Genomic DNA, 23016 nt, shown 5'->3' on the forward strand with positions numbered 1-23016 from the left:
AAGAAGGAACAAGGAGAATGAACCGATCGCAGAAATCTAGCCTCAGCTATCGGTAATTTTTTTTTTTTTTTTTTACGTCTTTCTCTCGCAGGAAGGATTGAGAGAGCAGATGGTTTCAGGCAGAGAGAAAAATACTCCCCCACATAAACACAACGCACACACGCATATACACACACACACACCCTTACGCAGTTACATACATACATACACACACAGACACACACGCACTAGCAAAATACCAATCACAGCTTGAGGGCCAGGGAAGTGCTGTGTGTGCGGTCCTGGCTTTTGTTTGATTTTTTTTTTTTTGTGTGTTTTTTTTTCTTTTTTTGGGAGGGGGGGAGAGGAATCCGTCTTTTCAGTGGATGAGGACAACCCCAACAAGATCAGCCATTTGTAATAGAGAGAGAGAGAGAGAGAGACAGAAAACGAGAACGAGAAAGAGAGATGAATTGAGGAAGAGGATTGAAAGAAGGAGATGACATCAAAGAACAGGAGGCTTGTCAAAATCTTTTGTGGAAAAACCGCTGGAGAGGAGGACAAAGCCCATCTCAGCGGAGTAAGGACCTGGTATCCTGACGTTCTGAACAGTTGTTTCAACATTTCGGAGACTGGAAAGTAACTCATCTTCTTTTCAAGGTTTTCCCCTCGACATACAAAAAAAAAAAAAAAATCTTGGAGAATGACATTTGTGGTTGTTGTTGATGTTGTTGTTTTGACAATATCGAACACGTACTGATAGTTTGTGTCTTGGCACATCGATTTTCTGACCTATTAGGAATACCAAGGGCAAGAAACAGTTGTCTGTGTCTTTGTTAAAAAAAAAAAAAAAAAAAAAAAGGTTAACAGTGATGTCGACAGCCTTAAATGTGAGAACGCCCAGAACCTTTTGTGCTTCGACACTGATAACTAAAAAACTAAGGACATGCGAATGAGCTTCAACGGTCTAGATAAACATCATCAAAGAAAAAAGATTTTTGTCTGCTGAATCTTTAAAGCAACAGAATTTTGGAATTCGGAATTCGGAATCTTCTGGATCGAAACATTGGAACCTTTAGATTTTGGAACTGGAATTCGGAACCCTCTGTGGATCACTGGCATTGAGTTGGGCAGAGTCTGGCAGGGTTTGACTGAGAGGTAGGGGAGCAAAGCTATTGGTTTGGCCCCTTTCCCGTGCGTGGGTTCTTCTCTGACAGGAACAGAATTTACAGTACCAGCGCTGAGAGTCAGATTACATGCGACCATTCCAATGTTGTAACGGTGAGTAGTCTTACAGACCTTTCTAAGTTATAAAATGACCTGGATTGCTTCTTGTTAAACTTAAATAACATGTCAATATGCATATATGTTTCAGGGAATAATCGTATGTCTCTTTGCCTTTTAAGACAAGTGAAAGGGCAAAATTGCAATTTAACATTTAGTGTTTGAATGGAATAAGGACTCATGCCCTCTGAGGAAACTCATATAAAATTTGTTGCTTAAAATTTGTTTCACTTTGAGATATAACATTTTCAGATAATAATGCCCTAATGGTTGTCTGGAATGTATTTTGTATGGGCCTGCCTTTGTTCAGTTAGTTTGACCTTTGACACTTGAATTTGGCATTTAGCTATAGCATAACGAGTCCTCACAAATTGCATGAATACTATGACACTCGCCTCCTCCTTTCTTATAAAGAGCCTATTCTCTAAAGTGCACCTCAACCCCCCACAATAGAGTGACAGGGTTTAACTGTAATCCCTGTGTAAGCTGCAACACCCCCCCCCCCCCCCCATCACACTCTTTTTAAGTTTCACACTTCCTCAGACCACTGGCGTGTAATGGTCTGTGTGCCCTTATGTTTATAATATCATCTAACGCTGCTCACTTTTGACAGTTTTAAGGTTGATGTCTGGCACTGTGTTCTCACAATGCTAATGTCTGAATGGAGTGCCCTCACCTCAAACACACACACACACACACACACACACACCAGCTGCCTCTATCCCATCTCTAAAGGCCAGATGGTGGTTTGGCGGGGGTGGTGCCATGGTCCTCCATGTTTGCTTTGTGCATGGCTAATTACCCAGGCCCTGTTTGGCGCTGGGGGGGGGGGGGGACATTGGCCAAAAAGGCCTCGCTTTTCCTCTCCAAATATTTGCATTGAGTTTTATGATCAAAATTGATCCTTACAGCGCTGGCTCATGCAGGTTTGTGTGTGTGTGTGTGTGTGTGTGTGTGTGTGTTAGCCAGGCTGCTTCTGTAGTCTAGGACTGCAGTGTTCCAACTGCGAGATGACGTCCGAGGGCAGTTACCACCTTCCCCTTAACGTGTATGTCATTGTACTGGGCATTGGTCTCTTCATCTTCATGCTCAGCGTTATCTTCTGCTGCTATCTGTTCAGGTGAGACTCCACACACACACACACACACACACATATGCAGTGTACCACTAGCAGTAAGGATTCACACTTTAAGTCTTACCTTGACACTTGTTAGAAACACGCTCACCTGCATGTGTCTGCGAGTGAGTGATTGCTATATCTATTCAAGTGAGACTACACACACACAGACACACATACATACACACAAACGCACACTCTATTCCATTAGAGTCTTAAGCTAAAAGGAAGTGTTTGCACTTTTATCTTTACCTTGACACTTGTTAGAAACACACTCACCTGTATCTGTCCATAAGTTAGTGTCTGCTATTTGTTTAGGTGAGACTGACCACACACACATACACACACACACATGAAATATCTATGACAGAACACACCTATCTAGCCTTAAGGAAGTGTTTGCACTTTTATTCTCACCGTGACACTGACCGGACATAGGCTCACCTGAATGAGTGCATGAGTGAGTGACTCAGACGATTCTACAAGTCCAGCGCTCGCCAAGGTCACTCTAATCTCTGCACTCTGGCACAATGACTCACACACGCGGTAAACACAGGATGTATGACTGATCTTGTTTACGTCTTTCTAGGCTGAAGCAACAAGTCCCTCGGGAGCAGTACAGCTACAATGAGGTACAACCATACACACACACACACACACACACACACACACACACACACACACACAGAAAGCATACGCGCATTTGTGTGTTCATCAGTCTTAGTGCAACAGATATAAATACAACATAAGCTTAACTGTGAAACCCAATCCATCTCTGTATGCATAACCTTCATCATATTTATAGAGAGAGCAGACTGGTGCGGTGTTACCAGCATGTGTGTGTGTGTGTGTGTGTGTGTGTGTATACATCTTCCACTGGAAGCTTCGTATTTACCGACCGTTCAGGGTGCATTTAACACTTATTTTAATTCATGTAGAAATACTGTTATATACAACAATTCTCATCTCTCTCTCTCTCTCTCTCTCTCTCTCTCTCTTTCTCACCAGGTGGTTTTAAAGGGGGCAGGAAAGAAGCTTAGTCTGCTTGGAGTAAGTCTGAATCTCGGATGTGGCTTTTAACCAAAAAACTATTCTCTCTCTCTGACACGTCACAGAGGCATCCTGTCTGCCTCATATCTGTTTCCTTATGTGGAAATTTCACACCAGTACACGCCGCACAGTTAAAGTTATAGCGTATACGGCTGTGTACGCTCAGGGTGAAAGCTGGTGAGGTTAACGGACTGAATGATATCGTAACCGTACCTGATTATTAATCCGAATCATTCTAAAGATATGGAGAACAATATGTTATAGAGGAGTTTTGGGGGGTTTTTTTTTAGATAAAGATACCTTTGAACACGTATCACTTTTTGAGCTTGGATTCAGCGCTGTGTTATGTTGTTCAGGCCACAACGCTGATCCGTAAAAAAAGTAAATAAATAAGCAAATTCGCACACATCGAGTCATCCCTGAAGCCGGTATTTTACCTCTTTTGGTAAAAACCAGTTTTAAAGAAAACAAAAACAAATCAAAAACAAAAACCAGTCATCGATAAACAGAGAAAAATTAACACACAGGTCGCTCTTCTTCAGTATTCTACACAGCCGTCCCACGGTGTTCAATCTGTGGAATTTGGCGGTGGAAGGTTCTAGAGCGTGACACGCCACGAGCGATAAGGGGGATATAACGATACTGTTTTGAGTGCAGGCAGATATGAAACTGAAGCCGTTTGCCCTCCTCCTGCTCTCTTTGCAGCAGCCCTGTGCAGTGTGTCTGGAGGAGTTCAAAACCAGAGACGAACTTGGAGTCTGTCCATGCTCACACACCTTCCATAAGAAGTAAGTGTGATTCAGCACTAACGAAGGTCCACGTTTTAACAGATAGAAGAGCGCATGAGGTTTATATAGATGATCTAACAGTGCCAAACGAGAAAGAGGTAAAACTTTTACTGTTCAATAAAGCTGAATAAAGCACAGCTATAGCTGAAATAGTGCTACGTAGACTGCCACAAGCATATTACAGCCAATCTTAAATAATAAAAAAAGGAAATAAGAGACAGTACTTTTGCTTTGCACCAATCACTCATTTCATCTCACTGATCGTGTCATCGTATCTAAACCTGGCTGTGACGTACGCTTATCATTGGCCGTCAAACGTTTTCTAAAGGCGGTTTAGAGTGTTTTCAGATGTTAACCGTTGCTTTGTGAATCTTGGTGGCAGGTGCCTGTTGAAATGGTTGGAGATTAGGAGCGTCTGCCCCATGTGTAACAAGCCCATCCTCAGGCTGCATAACGAGGAGACCCCAAGGGGAGCTGAAGGACCCCAAGACCCTGAGGAGGTGTGAGGGCCAAACCTTAACACCCATCACCCACTTAAAAAAAAAAAAAAAACAACAAAAAAAAAAACCCTCCAGAACTGCCACGGCGGGGAGGGCTTAACCTTACAACATGTCTCCAGGACGGTCTCTGGGGGACAAATAACATTGGACCTGTCGAACTCATTGGAGGCATTTGACACACGGACCTCTCAAAGACCGTACGATTGGTGGATGCATATATTATCACATAGTTGTGCTAAAGAGGATTATTAAACCTCCAAAGACATCATTTGGTGGGCTGAGACGGCTAAACGCCACTGAAGAACCGACACCAGACGGGTCAAAGCAAAGGAAAAAAAAAAAAAGAAAGAAGAAAGAAACCCACTTTTTTCTCGCCTCCCCTCGGCTGTAACACTGAGCAGACGGTGTCAATCAAGAGATCTCCGACGAGCGACTCTGGACCAGGTCAGAGTTCAAAAGGAGGCGAACGTCTCCTAAGCGCTCAGGTGTTTCCCACGGCAACCGACACACGCGAGCATTTCCGACACCGAAACCCGTGAGCCCGAAACTGGCCTCACATATAATGTTAATGCTATATAAAAAAAAGGGCAGTTAAAGTATAACAGAGAGAGAGATCTGTGGCTTTTATTGACAGTGTAACGTTTCAGTGACCCTCAAAAAATATTAGGTTAAGTATGTAGTCAATGAATGGTACTATAGGTCTCTCTGCAGGCCTTGTTTTAGTGCTTCAAAGAGAAAAGATAAGTATGTGAATTAGTAACCAGCAGTTTAAATCTCTTCCTTATTAATAAGTATGTAACCCGGGCATAAGAATGACCCCTTTTGTATTGTTGGATGTTTTTAAATAAAATGTCAATGTTTTTTTTTTTTTGGTGCATTAAGTCGAATTTTACAGGTGTGATTCAGATCACAGATACGATCACGCGAGATGAATGTAAACACAAGGGTGAGCGCATATACATCAACCACTTTAATACAAAACTTGACATCTGACTCATTTGCGTGGGTTCATTTTCACTTTCTGTTAAGGGAGAAAGAGTTCAAGAAACTCAAAAACATATTTGTTTTTCAGCATAAATTATCTTTGTCTCTCAGATGAGTTTTTGGATAACGAACTGACATTACATTGGTCGCGTTTCTCGTTTTGATACAGTTGAAAAAGATGAAGGAGAAAAAAAAAAAAAAAAAAAAAGTTACAATACTGGATCAGTTCTCCCATTCATGGAGACACTCATCTCACAATCTTCATGTTCCTCTCAAATGAGGACAAACACAGACAAACCAACAGCATCACGTCTCCAAAAAAAATCCAGGAGCCAGCAAGAACCAAACGTATCGCATGTCATCACGCCGGTGTGTGCAAACACTCATTGTTATTGTCCAAGGGTGTGTGTTGTTTGTGTGTGTGTGTGTGTGTGTGTGTGTGTGTGTGCGTGAGATAATCAGCAGGTTCTAGCTGGATGCATCTGCTCCCTTGGACTCCACGTACTCCAGGGCTTTCTGTTTAACAGTCTGTACGCTCTCCGGAGTGCCGTGTTTCTTCTCGTACTCCAGGTAACGTTTGAAGAAGAACTTGATCCTCTTCACGGCCACGCTCAGGTTGATCACCCGATCAAACAGATCCCTGAGAGAGAGAGAAAAACAGATTGCACATTTTTTAAAAAAAAAACAAAAAAAACTCTTATTTGGTTTGACTGATGTTTCAACTACCATCTCCCTTCCCCATTTTAATGACTTCAAACGTCATCTGTGATTTCCGATACGTTTGCTGCGCTGACAGCTATTCCTCACAGCCAAACGTCCGAGACATCGGTTGCACGAAGCATGTGTGTTAACAAATCGAATGTCTTTACTGTCATTGCACAACAGTCACTGCACAAGTACAATGAGATTAAGGGCTGACACACCCTTTCCTGATTACATTTATAAAGCATTCTGTGTGGGCAGCTATGGCCTGATGGTTAGAGAACCGGAGGGTCATTGCTGTCCCTTCCTGCAACATCCACGGCACTTAACCCCCAACTACCCCCCGGTGCAGGCATACTGCTCCTGCTCCTAGTGTGTGTGTGTGTGTGTGTGTGTGTGTGTGTGTGTTCACTACTGGTGTGTAAAGGATGGACAAATGCAGAGATTAAATTCACTACCCACTGCTGACAGGGCCTGTGTGTGCAATCACAGACATTCTAAATTCTAAGAATTTTGATTAGGAAAACACGAGGAGTCTTATCGCCGTGGTTACTTTGGCTGAGTGCTCAGTGCTCTCCTGTTCTTGTGAGGTGATCCTACCTGACTTCCTTCTGAGTGCCGTGTTTCACCATCAGGTCAATAAAGACTGACCACAGATCAGTTCGTTTAGGGTAGCTGGTCAGAATCTTATCAAACATCGATTTGGCCTTCTGTTTATCTCCGTATTGAAACTCCAGTCGAGCAAATTTGGCTATCAAGTCCACATCTGTAGGGGAAAGTAAAAAAAAAAAAAAAAAACCCACAGAAAAAGATTTCATATTTCAACTTTTTTTCAAGCAGCATTTAAAGAGTGGAAAAATGCAGAGAGGTCAAGGGTAGAGCTCTACAGTGAGGCTTTGGAGGAGAATTAGCTTGAAATAGCTAGTCAAGGTCACACCTTAAGTCTCTCAAGGTCTTCAGCTGTTTAGTGCCCCTACAATAGCATCAAGCGTATTCTGCTATCTCTGAAGGAGTAGGTTTGGCTTAAAACATGTGTGTTAATCTTGGTCAAAGTGGGTTCTTTTTTTTTTGGTAAATAGTATTCAAAGGATTCCTAAACCCTCCGTTAGATACATATGTCCAGTGCTATCATGACAAGTGTTGTTTTGAGTGTTTTTATGTGTGCTAACAGTCAAAAAGTCATTTGTAAAGGAGAAGTGTGTAGTACGCATTTCTTACGCTCTTTGGTGGACAGGCTCTGGAGCGCCCTCTGTAGGAGAGCACTGGCAGCGTCACTCTTGCCCTGACGAATCAGAAACGTGCCGTAACTCTGCCACACTCCCTGTTCTTGCCGAAAACGCTTGATCATGCTTTTATACAGGTTCTCCGCCTCCTACACACACACACACACACACACACACAGGAAAAATGGTTATTTTCAGGACCGACTGAACTTTCTCATCAGTTGAAAACTGAGAGTTGAATGAAGGACACTGCCACACAACAGCAGTGATGTCAGATTGGCTCATCCAGCGACCGGCGTTTAGAGAAGTCATCTTCCGCTCTCTGCGACTCATCGAAAAAAAAAAAACAGGCCACCCCGATACTAACCCCAAGCCAGAGCTGCCCTGAACAAATCCACGAGAAGCGTTCTCATTTCAACTTTCTCATCACTGTCTTTTTTTGTATAAACACAATTCATTCTTTCCAAAACTGTAAAAAAATAAAAAAATATAAAAAGAAATTCTGAGTTAACAGTGCAGCAGAGGCATCAGGTCTTTTAGAGGTGACTTGCCTGTATCTTGTCGGATTTGGTGTAGATGTCTGCGAGCTGCTGGTATATGGGTAAAGGTTCGCAGAACTGCACGGCGCGCTCAAACACCTTCTGCAAGCTCTCCTCGGTTCCATACATGTTCTCCAGGTTCAACAGCGCGACCCACACGTTCTGCTTCTCCTGCTCCTCTCTAAGGGAGGACGGAACATTAAGCATGCGGCGCCTCAACAGTGCAAACGTTCTAGAATGAGAATCAGCAACTCCTCGACAAAACGGCGTTAAAAAGGAGTTACGTAAATAACACTTAAAAAAAAAAGCATTGGAATCGTTTGAATATGCTTATGTGCACACACACACACGCACGCGCGCGCACACACACACACACACACACACACACACACACACACACACACCAAAAGAATTACTGAAAACTAGCAAATGGCCTTGAGGGATTTTGTACTTATACTTTAGATGTCTCTTTTCTAGGTATCCCATAATTCCACTCCCCCCTCTTCATCTCTCTCCTTGTGACCCTTTCAATTTCTCCTCCTATGCATGTTTCTCTCAGTCCCTCTCTTACACACACACACACACACACACACACACACACACACAGACCTAAAGGAGATGGTTTTGAGGGCTCTCTCGGCCACGGCCCGGGCCTGTTCGATCTCGGTGGCCTGCAGGTGGAAGGCCATATACTGGAGCCAGATCAGAGAGCTGTCTGGAGAACTGAGCAGCAGTCGCTCAAATGCCGCAGCGCTGTCAGGTCTCCGCTCGGGATCCATCAGCTCCGCCTCCAACTGAGACAACCTCTTCTCCTCCGCCTTCTTCTCCTGTTCCTTCTCTTTACGAGACTGCTTCTCAGGCTGAGAGAGAGAGAGAGAGAGAGAGAAAAAGAGAGACACAGAGACAGAGAGAGAGAGGGAAATTGGAGGACAGACGGTAAAAAAGGTTAATATCAATGGTGAAGAGAGAGAAACAGGTAAAATGGAGAGAACAAAGGATGAAAAGGTACATGAGTTGACAAAAAGAGAGTGAAGATGGGATGGTTGAGAGGGGATGTGAAATAAGATGACTAAATGCATGATTTAGGGAGGACAAGCCCCTACAAGTGTGCCCCCCCTCCCCACAGGAATCTGAAGTTTACATACTTCAGCTGAAACAGTGAGGACATACCACAAAGGTGTCGTCTGAGAAGCTGTGCATCTCTTTTTGATCAAGAGAGTGTGTATTTGTGCAAGTGTCTGTATGTGTGTGTGTGTGTGTCAGACAAAAGGAGACAGGGAGAACAGAAAGAGACAGAGAGAGTGTGTGCATGTGTGTAAGAGAGTTAAAAAAAAAAGCGTGTGTGTGTGTGTGTGTCTGTAAATATATATATGTGTGTGTGTGTGTGTGTGTGTGTGTGTGTGTGTGTGTAACACCCTTACCTTGTTTTGCTCCTCTTCGTCCTCTTCATCGCTGGAGTCGTGTGTGTTAGCAGAGGCAGCTGGTTTAAGTGTACTGAGTGCAGAATCCCAGGAGAAGCCTGCGCTCACCTGCAGTCTGGCAGGGCCTGTCGAGGCCTGAACACACACACACACACACACACACACACACACACACACACATTTTACTACAGAGAACACCTGAAGATCGCACACACAGATCACATAAGCATCCTTACACTCTGAGCCCTTCATTAAGCCCTGCCTCAGTCTGTCAGGTCAGTTACATCTCACACTCTTCACAAACTGAACATGACTTTTACACAGAAAACAGAAAACAAATGTGGATTGGGAGATATGAAACAAACAAACAAAAAAAAAAAGAAGAAGAAGGCAAAAAACAAAACAAAAAAACTTTCCAAGCCCTTGTAATATTGGACAAACGATACTGAAACTGAAAAAAAAAAAAAGAAGAGGGCTTTGTCATTTCCCGTACTCAGTGCTCAGGGAGTTTTCTTTTGTTTGTTTTATTCGATGAATAATGCTAGTGGTCTCACTTTTTTTTTTTTCTCTCTCTCTCTTTCTAAGAGCCGGGCGAATTCAGGCAGGATGTTACATACATTTTTCCTGAGTGTGTTACTCAACAGATCTAATCAACTTTAATTACGCTCAGACAGAGGGGGATTTCTGGAAAAATGCTGTTGCAGCTTGTCTGAGTACTTGAGCACACATGGTAAAAAAAAAAAAAAAAAAAAACGCCACGGAAACGTGATTTATTACAAAGCTCTGACTTATCTGTGTAAAGTTGTCAAAAAGATCTCAGTTCGCCTCACTGCCTCCCCCTACATCGGTGAGTGAACAACTTAACACACCAGTTAGTGCACTGGGATAAACTGCACCCTATTCATAAAGCATTCATAACACGTTTACTAAGCATTAAAATGGGGCTTTAATACACTACGACATGTGGCATAGACAGAGACACAGATATGAACAGTTAAGAGCAGTTATGACCAGTCTCTATACCTAGTACACATATGACACTGAGGTTAGATTAATGAATTTATGTATTCTTTGAATGCATCTTATGAAAACTAACTGGATTAGAAGGTGTGTGTGTGTGTGTGTGTGTGTGTGTGTGTGTGGTGTGTGTGCGCTATTTTTTTTTTTTTTGTAATAGTCATAAAATCGTATGTTACCGTTGAAGTTTCTTTTTTCTTCTCTTCTTCACTCTCCTCCTCTTCCTCTCTGAAATACACCTCTACGCCGCTGTCGTTACCGTCCGCTTTTGACTTTTTTGTTTTTTTCATCTTTTTCTCCGACGGTTCCTCCTGAAAAACAAACAAACAAAAAAACCCCCACACTAAATCAATTTAAAGCATGTTACCCTGCACAGGGAATCATTTCTTTCTCAATGTGATTCTCCTAGTCTCTCACGAACACACATGGAAACACACACACACACACACACACACCTTTTTCGGCGAGTCCTTCATCTTTCTCTTCTTGGCCACTTTATCACGTTTCTCTTTCTCCTCTCCTCTCAGACGTAACGGCAGTTTGAGCGTTTCGGGCAGGACGTCCGGCTTCCCAGTGTCCTCTGGGAGCAGTGACAGCTGCACCTGGTTCTTCTCATCCACACTAATCAGAACATTTATTTATTAAACAACAACAATAACCAAATAAAAACAAACAAAACAAAAACCCCCAAAAAACACTTTTCCTCTGTAAACAGGCTCATTGGTACTGTGGACAATGCTGTCACCATCAGAGCACACGGGGGGGGGGGGGGTTAGAGAGGTTTACTCATTTAACCGTTTTGTGTGACGGTCTTACCTGAGCACTTTGGCCGTGAGAAGAGCATTCTGGGAAATGTGTTCTTTGTATACACTGGGGTCGTGTGCAAAAAAATTAGACGCGTGCTGGAACTGAACTCTTCCCGTGACTGTCCTCGACAACCTTTCACACACACACACACACACACTTTATTTTACATGACACATTTAGCTTCCATATCAAACAATGTTGCAGATCTGAACCATATTACTAAGCCAACATTGTACGCAAGAGAAACTTAAAGCTGTAACACCTTACAACTAAATTACAAAAAAGAAAAATTAAATTGGTCATTTCTGCGACGTTACTGGGGGGATTTGTGAATTTCATTACCATATAAATATGCCTTGGTCCCCCACGGACTTTAGGTAGCCCCTGATGACTTGGCCGACTTTGAGGTCTGTTACGGAGAGAATCTCTGCGTCTCTCACTGGAAGGCCCATTCCTGGATGGGTCCTGCAGAAGAAAGACAGTGGGAAAAGAAAAACGTATTTATTCTTTTTTATATATTTTAAGCATTTATGTATTTTCAACAAGACTTTTATGTTCAAGAGGAATGCTGCCCTTTGACCCTACGGAGAATACAAACCAGGTATAGCACATGCTACATTGGTTAACACTGCTGGCTAATGCTTGTGTTGTGTGAGCGTGTCAGTTGTGAATGTGAAGGGTGAGATATACCTGGATGGTCGGAGGCTGACGGAAAACTTATCTTTGTCCTCCGCCACGACACAGCACCTAACAAGTGAGCGTGCGCACGCACACACACACACACACACACACACACACACACACACACACACACACACACACACACACACACACACACACAAAAATGTACCTTAAACGTCCTTTAAGGTGGAGGACCAGTATCTCAGATCAAGATTTTTATCAAACACGTTAAAAACCTACGAAGCCTTGGTTAATTAAAACAATGCTGTATGCAGTCAGTAAAGGCTTACTTCACTATCTGTCCCTCCTTGTACTGCTCCAGAGGTTTCTCCGTGTAGAAGTCAGCCAAGTCTGCGATGCACACCATGCCCACGCTTCGGAACGGGAGTTTCACAAGCAGGCCCACGTTGGGAATTATTTTCCGGACCATTCCCAGGGTAACCACTCCCGGCTCCACCTTGTGCATCCCTACGGCAACGACGTGCACAGGAAACACAACAGAGACCCCCGGGGAGCGAGGGAGGGAGGGAGGGCACGGGATGAATGTTTTGATTACACAGGCAGGCTTTATTACATTGGAGAGATTGAAAAAGACCATGACTCAGCAGAAAAAGAAAGGCATCGGGGTACGAGGAGACGAACGCAGTTTGACCGAAAGCACCGTTCGGGGATTTAAAAGGAAGTTCCACCAACGAGAGAGACATTTTGCAGAAGAGTGTTGTTTCTTTTTTGTTGTTGGTTTTTATTTTTTTTTCGTTCCCTAATCTATGTTAAGATGTTCAGTAATCTTAGTTTACCTGTGAGAGAGAGGAAAAGTCGAGGAGGGGTGTTGGGACTGACCCCAATGACCTTGGCCTGGAGAGCCTGACCTTGTTTGTATAACTTCTGAGGGCGTTTGGCTGCCTGAAACACAAGTAGTGAGAAAATGGCTTCTTTTAGATTTCTGAAAAATAAAAAAAATCTTTGAAAAAATTTTTTGGCTGTTAGTGTACTCTGTGGTTCACTGGATCACTGTGTTAGCACAGAATTACAATTTTCACCGAAAAAACCCAGCAGACCAGAGACCGATAAAACAGCTTACTTTGTGATCGGAAACCATAGCTAGCAGTTCCACTGTTCCTATGATGTCGGGTGTCACGCAAACCTCCAAACATTTGGTTTCGTCACGGAACTGAAGAGAAAAAGCAGGAAACAGATAAACAGGTGACCCGATTGGATACTGAACAGAGTTCTTATCATAGAACTGAAAGGCCACAGGGTAACCACGCAAAACTGCCATCAAAAAGGGCCTGTTTACAGACCACCGTGAACAGGCCAATTATTCAAAAAGCTTTGACTTATATCCAGCATCCACACAAACTATTCCCAACACACACACACACACACACACTCTCCCATTTTAAGAGAGAACTCTAATCAGGACAATCAGCATAACGAGAGTGGTTACCGTGGAGACGTAGCAGATGACCTGTTCTCCAGGCTGGAAGTCGTCCAGTTTGGGATTCTCATCTAAAGACTTGAGATTTGCTTTTTTCTCCAGTTTACTGTGACAGGACAAAAAAAAAAAAAAAACAACACACAGCTCACTTAAAACACACACATACACACATGGGCATTCAATGAGTTTGTAACCTATGCTTTATGAGAGTGATCCATAATCATATCAATGTTCCTGTTAACATGAGCCATAAGGATCTCCTTTCCCAAATACCACACACAGACACACACATGCCTGTTCAGAAAAAGGAGATGGTCTTCATTAATGATAAATTACAGAAGGCTTTAAAGTTCTTCAGGGTTTTTTTTTTTACCTGGGAAGCAGGCTCAGCTCAGGAATGGAGACTTTAAAATTGGGGTGAGAGATGGGTAGGAACCTAAAAAAAAAAAAAACAGAAACAGAAAAGAAAACAAAATGAGATTTTTGACTTCTTTATAACAATTCCCTCTGAAAACATTTAACTGTGCCAAAGAATTACTTTTACTCAAGCTTTGACCATTTGTTGGCAGAGCTCTAAAGTGCTTACTTGTGGCTGCGGACTTCCCGACCTCCGATGACCCTGGCTTTGACCTTTGACCCGACCTTGAGGGAGGACGTGGGGAAACTGCCCACTTTCGGCGACGTCTGGACCTCCGTCACGTGAACGCTTCCTGTGACCTCGCCCGGCAGGGTCACCAGCACGTTTAACGGTTTAATGGACTTCACCGCCCCGGTCACCACGTCGCCCACTTTGTACTTGTGCTTGACTCCTTTGCTCCCCGAAATGGTCCGTGCGCGTTTGACGTCAAAGTCCCAGGTCACGAGGGGAAGGCCGCCCAAACCTTCGCTGCTCAGATCGGTCACGGTCGCGGCCAGGGTCCGGCCGACGGCAAGCTTCTCGGCCTTGAAACGGAAGGTCTCGTTCAGGTGACTGGTCGTCGAGATGACGGTCAGGTGACCGGTCTCGGCCAATGAGATGACAGCAAATTCGTTCTCCACGTACTGCACGGTGGCTTCGTGTTGCGAGTCCTTTTCCAACTGGGCAAACATAACAAAGACAAACAAAAAGGACGTAATAAAAACACCACAAAGATCCGTTTCAGTTACGTACAAGCACAGGCTGGTGTCATCTCTATTTATCTTCGCAGGAGAAAAATTTGCCCTCCCTAAGTTATTTCTTGCTCTCTCTGTGGCGGTCAAAAACAACTTATTTACTTAAGAGCCTGGTCGTAGATGATTTTAAGTCATACACGTTCGTGGTCGCTCACCGTTAACTTCTTGCCCACTAGCTTGGGTGACAGGGACACATAGACAGTAGAGGTCAAAGGGTCAACATGAAGAACCACAGCAGTGACCTTAAAGCCTGGACTTTTGTTCACACCTGTGTGAAAAAAACCCAAATATTCAGGCCAGCGGCATGAGTGTTAGCACTCTCACAGTAAGACATGTTGGACACACACACACACACTCACACCTCAGAATTACACCTGGCAAAACAAAGACTGTAGCCCCTACAAATACATAGTGGAAGACTGTTTCTTTTCTTTGGGGAGAACATGTTCTAGAAAGATGATGAGGCCGTCCAAAAGAACACTGGAGGTGGGGCTTATGTTGAGTGGCGCAAAATTCAACCAATGCTCACCAGCGGCATTGTGACTCGGGGCCAACACGGTAGCTTCGCTGAGCTGGTCGGACGCCAGGCTCACGGAGCCGTCTTGCTTTACCTCTCTCACGGTCATCTTCAGTTTATCCCCCACTGACACAGAGGAGAGCTGCTGAAGCACGTCAGAGTCTCCTGCACGCGGAGACGGGGCGAGGGGAAAAAAAAAAAAACGAAACAGAGTAGAGAAAACAAGAGGTTACAGAGACGCAGTTTGGCCGAGCTACACTTGGACTGAATCTCGGTTAACAGCTGTGTTTCTTTTTCTCTTGGTGTATTTGTCTATGTTCAGTATCATATACTGATTAATATGAGAACAGCTGGCACTTCACAGTAGTTTTAACCATGAAACACACACACACACGCGCACACACACAGTTCCGCTGCAAAGTTTGAGCAATACGCGTATTATCAGCATCACTCATTGTGGATACCACAGGACCTAAATAACACTTCTCTCTCTTCCATACCTCTGCCACTAAACATCTCCATGGCGACCTTCCTCTCCAGCTGACCCCGGATCAGTCGTTCTGCGTTCTCCTCCTCGCTTTTGCTCATGTCCGACACTTTCAAACTGACCAGGAATCGCCTCTTCTCCTCGTCTATGTTGGTCACCTTGGCAACCACCGTCTGGCCCACCTGGAACATGTTTTCCGTGCTGCTGATGAACTTGTCGCTCATCGCCTGAAAGAGGTGCCACACACACACACACACACAAACACACACACACACACAAAAAAAAATTTAGTGCTGGAGCGATGTTAATAAAATTGTCAAAGAGAAATATGACACCATATTACACTATACAGTCTTCATGCACCAGGGAGGGGGGTGTTACAATCTTGTCGCAAGATTATGTTGACACCACAGCAATGACTCTGAGAACATGGGAGACAGTTTTTTTTTTTTGGCTAATAAGAATTCATTGCAGAGCACACATTGATTGCTTAGCACAGCGCTACAAAGTGGATCTGTATCGAATACCAATAAAATGTTGTGGAAAAAAAAAGATATTGCAAAGAAACCTGATATAAACACATTTTGCCTCCTCTTCCAGTGCATAAAGGAAAAAGGGAAAAAAAACCCCAAAAAACATCTGTTCTACACTGGAAGCGTTTAAATGATTCACTCACAGCCAGAGGGGCCAGGCCAAACAGTCGGTGAGAGAAGTCCACAAACGCGCCATAGGGCAGGATGTTCTTGATCCAGCCAATCAGCTGCATTCCCTCCTGGATATCAGAGAACTCTCGCACCGCAGACCCGCCTTCCAACGCTGCCTTGACCAATGGCTTCTTAGACAGAGTCTTTCGTGGGAGGTTAAGGAGGGCATTATGTCTTTCTTTGTGTGTGTGTGTGTGTGTGTGTGTGTGTGTGTGTGTTACATCTGAAAAGACTCCAGGGAAGAATACTTGGACGTAAGACAAGATTAGGCGACTCAGACTCTTGTGGTCCCAGTGGCGGGTGAACCAGGCGAGAGCTAAAGGCCCAAACTGATACCACGGTTCACTTTTCTCACCCAGCCCACCGCGGGGGTGGTTACGTGAAGAAATAAAACACGTTTTAGGAGTAGTCGCATGCTCGGGTATCAAGGACAAACAAAAAGAATATCACAAATTAAAGAGAGATATCTATATAACAGAAGGGAATGTATTCAATCCAGTACACAGACTGGGCTGAAACTAACCAGCCGCAGCCAAAACCTCAGTTCTTTAAACTGGCATTGGACTTGGTGCGGAAAAACGACGCGGTTTCGGACGCGGCTACAGAGTTTTGCCTGCTTTGCTTGTGGCAGCATGAGAGCGAAAATGCATAGGTATTGGTCGGCAGTGAAAGGATACAATTCCCTGCGCGGTCTTGTTGAGACAGACGAGGTTTGCGATGACATCACCCTCCTGCAGGGCTTCCCACAACAGTCTGCAATTAGACACATGGTCAGAGAGATGCATCATGGGTAGCAACGCGGTGGCTTCCTCAGGAAGAATGGAAACCTCAAGGCCGTGTTCCAACTTCCTCTTAACTGTCGCCTCCACCACCTGGATGAGGGAGTACAAAAAAAAAAAAAGAGAGAGAGAGAGAGAGAGAAACATAAGACAAGAACAACAGAGGGGAAAAAAACAGACATAAGAATGACAAAACAGAAGATAACGGAAGATAAAAAAAACAGAGTCGAGCGCTGTTAAGCTAAGTTTCGTTTCTTAGCAAGCTAAGAGGCGTATGCCAAAACAGGAGCCTATGATACTTGACCTTGCCAACTTCAAAGTCAAACTGTGGTTTCTCTGGGTCCTCTGTGTCTCCAGTGGGAACGTCTTTGAGTGACAGGAGCAGTTTGGAATTTTCCACATCACACTTTAAAACCTTGACTTTCACCACCTGAAGAGAACGGTGCAAATATTAATATCTATTCAGGCCTCAACGACTACTTATCACAGAATAACTCGAATAAAGTCAAATATTTGCTAAACTGTTGGTCTTTGCAGTATCGAGAAATGTTCTGGCCATAAAGAACAACAACAACAACAACAAAAAAATGGGCTTTGAGAAGTACATTGTAGTAAACACACACCCATTTCAACTGCTATCATATAGTGTTCTACTAATGAACAAATCTACTCGAAAGTTCAATATAGGTGCGGAAAAAAAAAAAAAACATTCAAACTGAAAAACAAGAATTAAAATCTCATTCAGACCTGGCCAACGTAAAAGATACTTTGTGGGCTCAACACGGGCTCAGAACTCAGTTCACGCGTCAGAACCAAGCCCTTCACGTCACCGTAGAAACGGACGATGCAGCCAAAGTCTCTGACGGCGACGATGACGCCGTGAGAGACCCGTCCCACCCTGGCGTCTGCAAAGCTCAAGAAGAGAGGGAGGGTGGAGTTTACCAGAGTCTTCTTATTGGTCAGGGCCAGTTTTGTACCCTCTAACGACAGAACCTGAAAAAAAAAAAAACACCACCACGGTTATCAAAACCGTCAAACTTTACCAAATGTATATAGAGACTCAGGCATGGCTGAGAGAGTACATTAATTGTGTATCTAAACACAAGTCTTCAAAAACACATTGCGTCTGCAGAAGCACCCACATCCATTCAAGATCAAGTTGTAAGACAACACACAAGTCGTCGCTGGAGAAACACGTACCCGACATTTGACCTTTTGACCTGGGCTGAACTTCTTCTCGGGGTTCTTTAACACAATGTCGGCGAGATGAATTTTGGGCACCAAGCCTTGGATGTGATTGGTAATCTTCACGTACATCCCGTAATCCTGCAGGTGAACCACAGTCCCCTGCAAATCAAATGGAGGTGTGTCACACGGAGCATAACAAAGACGAGAAAGAAACAGCATCTTGTGGGAAAAAAAAAAAAAAACATGGGGGAGGGCAAAAATCGCCAATTACTCACTTCCACAATCTGTCCCAGTTTAAGGTCTTGATAACGGAAGAAGGGCACTGAGATGATGCTCCTAAACACAACAACAACAACAACAAACTTAATAAGGCCAGCCTTTGAGAATGAGTGTTACATGTTTCATTTCTTCAAATGTAGAAGCAGCCACACTCCACAAAACCAGTTACAAACAGTGCGTCTGGAAACTCAGATTATAATCTGGATTGATCAAAGGCTCACTTGGATTGCTTGGACTTCCTAGAACTACAAGAGAAACGTGTGCTTTTTCAATCCTTTTAAAATCTCTAGAAATCTACTAAAGCACATCTTAATGAAGCATGTTGTTTCATAGACATTACACATGCACGTACAGACACACACACACACACACACACACACACACTCACTGGCGCAAAGTGGCCATGTGGATCTGTTCCAGTGGACTGTATTCTGTGATTCGGCAGGTATGTTCCGGTTGGGCCAGAAGCCGATTCGGGTTAAACTCCTCGTTGGGTTCTTTCATCTGATTTTTCTGGAATGTAAATACAGTACTGTCACTCACGGCACTGTCGCAGACACCGACCTCAACTTATTTTGTCAAAAACTACAAATTGAGTTATCAGCACTGCTTTTCATAAAATAAAAAAAAAAAATGAAGGGGATACACATGCTCCAAATGCAGATTATTTCGAAAAATCATGCTGGAATATCTCAACAAGTTCTCTATGACCTAACCGCATCCTTCAGAGGCTTTCAGTTTCAAAGCTAAAATTGTGTCGCAGCGTTTTTGATATTGTTCGTCCGTCTTCCGGCGACTACTCACGTATACGAAAGCGACAGTGGAGTCGGGCAGTTCAATCGTAGCCCCCGAATAATGATGAACAACCGTCATCTTACAGCCATTCACCACTTCTCCAACACGTTCACTCAGCACATCATCCAACACGCTGCCCCCTGGAGGCAGGAGGTGGCGGCGCAGGGACAGGCCCACCTGTCGACTGGTGGGATCAATGTATATCACACGGGCTTTTACCTAGGGAAAAAAAAAAAATACCAGAGAGTGTTTTGACAAGTGGGGGGAAGAAAAAGGAGGGTTTTGACAGAGGGAGAATGAGGCACCAGAAGAAGCACCGTTATGTGGGTTAAGTTACCTGGACATCATTCTAACACAATAACCTGAACAAACCGTTAACTTAAACATGCTTTTGCCAATGCCTCACTTTTCATGACTTCTAACCCTGATCAAAGTAAGAGGATCATTAAAATGTGACTGAAATCAACACCAAAAAAGGTGAAGTGAGGTCACGTCAAACTTTCCTTTACTTTTGCTTTCACTGGTCAACATAAGAAATAACGGGAAACTTTCCCTGAATTTACATGACTGACCTCCCACTTCCTCCATCAAAACCATCTGAGGAGGTAACGTACGGTTTCGTGTGTGGGGCGTTAATGGTGTCTCTTACCACATCACCGGGGTTGTAGCTGGAGGCCTCATTAGCGTTTATGTGCAAAAAATCCACCACTCCGGAGAAAGAGGAAAGAAATTCCACTATCAGTCCGTGAGGCGTCACCTTTACATACAGGACAAACACACAGACACACACACACGCGCCATCAGTGTACTGAACTATTAGCATTAGGGATTAGCCCAAAAGCGTTCATTAATCATTCAAATGAGTGGTAGCAGTAATAATTGGCTAAGACCGCGATTTGTCTAACTGTGCTGGCTTTAATTAGGTTAAGTGCTCTTTAAAAAGTTGTGAAAAGAGGGAAGAAGTCACAAAAGAACAAAACAATACTCTAGTTCTGGGATTCATTTTCAGACATAAATGCACTCTTTAAACTTTTGAGAAGATAACCAACCTTCTTGATGTGAGCTTTGACTAGCAGGCCAGGGATCAGGTTACTGAGAGTCCAACCGTGCTGTGTCTCAGCACAGGCTTGATTGACAGCTGTAGGGTTCACTGAGAGACGTACGACCCGCCCATTGTTCTTCACTTCCTCCAATAGGGTGGTCACGTATTGACCTACCTTCAGATCTGCCATGAACACAATCAACAGTATAACCCAACTGCAGACTTGGAGGACAACGAAATGAAAACAACAGTTATTCCTCTCGTGAAGCAGGCTGTACAAAATCACTTATCACCTCACACACCATACTTGACTTGAATAATGAGGGAACATGTCTAGTTTTGAGAAATTCCCATCCCCGGGCCAGACAGAAGCAGTAATGTGTACACAATAAACCCACTCCCTTGTTAACTGGTCAGAACAACTGCACTCATACCACGTTTGGACGTTTTAGTCTCGTCTTTTGCCGTCTGTTTCGGCAGAAAGGCTTTCGTCCCGCCGACGCCGATGTCGATGAGATAACCATGATCCTCTATGCTCTCCACACAACCGCTGATACTCTGCAAACAGAAAAGATAAACATTTACAAAGACATATCTTCCATCAACAGAAAACACTTCAAGCTTGGAATTTGATGTTTTAATTAATGAAAAAAAAAAAAAAAAAAAGAAGAGGAGTTGCAAATGTGCCAAGGCTCTGTATAAAGGCTCTCTGTTAAAACACTGAAGTGAAGACACTATAAAGGACAGACTCACCATTCCTGGCTTCAGGGACCCTGCACTCAGGCCTTTATTAACCTCCTTTGGGTTGACGGACAGCTTCACTCTGATGCTCTTGTTTGCGGGGCTTTCTAATGAGGACACTACACATCTGATCAGCATCCCAGGAGAAAAGAGATGAGGCAGAGAAAAAACCTCCTGTGGACAAACAATAAAAATATCAATTATTATCTAATCTAATTATCTATTATCTAATATACTAAATAATGTGCAAGAGATAAAGTGGAGTCTCCCGTATGGAGAGTTGCTAAGTCTCAGAGACAGCAAACTTCAGATGGGATGAACCATTTCTTCTTTACTTTTACGTGCACGGGAGAAGCACCATGGTGAAGTGCAGTTCTCACTGAGGTTAAGGAGTGCAGAGCTTTTTACATACAATGAGGCAACCTTTCAAGGACATGTATGGGGGGTATATACAAGATCATTTTTCTCATGGAGACCCACATACTTGGTGTTCGCTTCCTGGTGTTGCAGACACACAGGAGCCTTGTCTTCCTACATAATAAGTGCACAGGTCCCTATAATACTAATACTTCATGATGACAATAGCCATGAGGCACATTCTCCTTCTAAAAGTTACATCCATAAAGCAAAGCGCTATTTTTCCCCCCAACAAATGTAATAAACATCGATATTTATTATTCAACACTGTATAAATTAAAAACATCACGCTATAACGTTTTTCTCAAGCACTGATCCAAAATTCAGATCAAAACTCTCTGTGCTGTACATGCAAATATGATGCATCACTGAGTTTACACATTTCCTTGGTTACTCTTGTTTATGACGGCTCTATACAACAGCTGAACCGGTCTGCTGGTTACCTCTACGCTGTCTTCATTGTCCACCTGCTCGTTGAGGAGTTTGGTGAAGGAGTCAGAGACGTTGGTGATGGGGAGGTAACCGGTAAGGCCGCTGGGTAAGCCGACGACTACGTCAAAGTCTGAAACCGACTTCACGCAGCCCAGTAACAGCGTTCCCACCTTCACGTTCTGGGTAAGAGCAGACATTTCATCAACTCCGTCCATTCCACGTGAACAAGGATTCATGAAGCACAATTCATGCACATGTATGTGATTTATGACTTATGTAATGTGCATATCTTTGCACTTAGAGAAACTGCACAATGCCTGTAAAGGTCTATGATCACTTCTATTTAAAGCAAAAATAAAAAGATACGCTTATAAGTTTACGTATTGTGTGGTCGTTGTGGAGTGTGCTAAAATGAATGGCGTACCTTGAGGTGAAGGACTTCCACATTAGTGACGGCATTGAGCTTCAAACCCGCTTCTTTACTGCTTGTCTTTTGCTTTTTAGCGTGCTTGTCATCCAATTCTTTTCCTGCCTTTCTTTTCGTCTTGACCTCAGGCTCACAGGTCTGAAAGAAGAACCTTGTTTAGCTCTGTGGTCACTAAGGTTACGACAAGCAGGCGTTCCTGAGATAAGCCGGTGGGTTTTTTTTTTTTGTTTTTTTTAGGGCACAGCTGTTTGTATGGAATAAACTATTTTAAAAATTCAATATTCATGGAAAAGCGAAACACATGGAAAACAGTCGGAACATAAGACAAATCAAGAAGCCGCTCAACCAGAATATAACACTTTTCATCTCTACTGTCATCCTCACCTCGAACAGATTGTCCACCTCCACGTGAGACGCCACTTTAGGTCGCGAGGCTTTCTTGGATGTGCCGCCACGGGGAAAATCTTCCTCTGCTGACGCCATGATCGTGCAAGGTTCTAATGAAGATTAACTAGATGACAAACAG

General features: G+C 43.6%; 2 protein-coding genes across 2 annotated transcripts; one reads left to right on the top strand and one right to left on the bottom strand.

Annotated features, from left to right (window-relative positions):
• The first annotated feature begins 903 nt into the window (after positions 1-903).
• zgc:175214 (RING finger protein 122) lies at positions 904-5579 on the top strand. The gene is made up of 6 exons (XM_030780275.1): positions 904-1260; positions 2233-2383; positions 2970-3012; positions 3389-3430; positions 4136-4218; positions 4601-5579. The coding sequence occupies exons 1-6, from the start codon at positions 1236-1238 to the stop codon at positions 4722-4724; spliced, it is 468 nt and encodes a 155-aa protein (XP_030636135.1). The 5' UTR covers positions 904-1235; the 3' UTR covers positions 4725-5579.
• Positions 5580-6122: 543 nt separating this feature from the next.
• pdcd11 (programmed cell death 11) lies at positions 6123-22976 on the bottom strand. Its single transcript, XM_030780552.1, has 35 exons — positions 22875-22976; positions 22488-22628; positions 22075-22242; positions 21227-21388; positions 20908-21031; positions 20481-20656; positions 20081-20188; positions 19441-19650; positions 19025-19149; positions 18633-18693; positions 18370-18516; positions 17917-18162; positions 17474-17599; positions 17068-17262; positions 16363-16533; positions 15700-15913; positions 15212-15364; positions 14838-14950; positions 14117-14607; positions 13904-13966; positions 13540-13636; positions 13174-13263; positions 12890-12995; positions 12383-12560; positions 12102-12158; positions 11754-11876; positions 11421-11543; positions 11060-11225; positions 10784-10915; positions 9588-9722; positions 8776-9026; positions 8179-8347; positions 7623-7776; positions 7005-7170; positions 6123-6342 (listed from the first exon to the last, which is right to left on the bottom strand). Exons 1-35 carry the CDS (start codon positions 22971-22973, stop codon positions 6171-6173), a joined length of 5412 nt encoding a protein of 1803 aa, XP_030636412.1. The 5' UTR covers positions 22974-22976; the 3' UTR covers positions 6123-6170.
• Positions 22977-23016: the final 40 nt, after the last annotated feature.

Source organism: Chanos chanos, chromosome 7 (assembly GCF_902362185.1).
Source record: "Chanos chanos chromosome 7, fChaCha1.1, whole genome shotgun sequence".
NCBI lineage: Eukaryota > Metazoa > Chordata > Actinopteri > Gonorynchiformes > Chanidae > Chanos > Chanos chanos.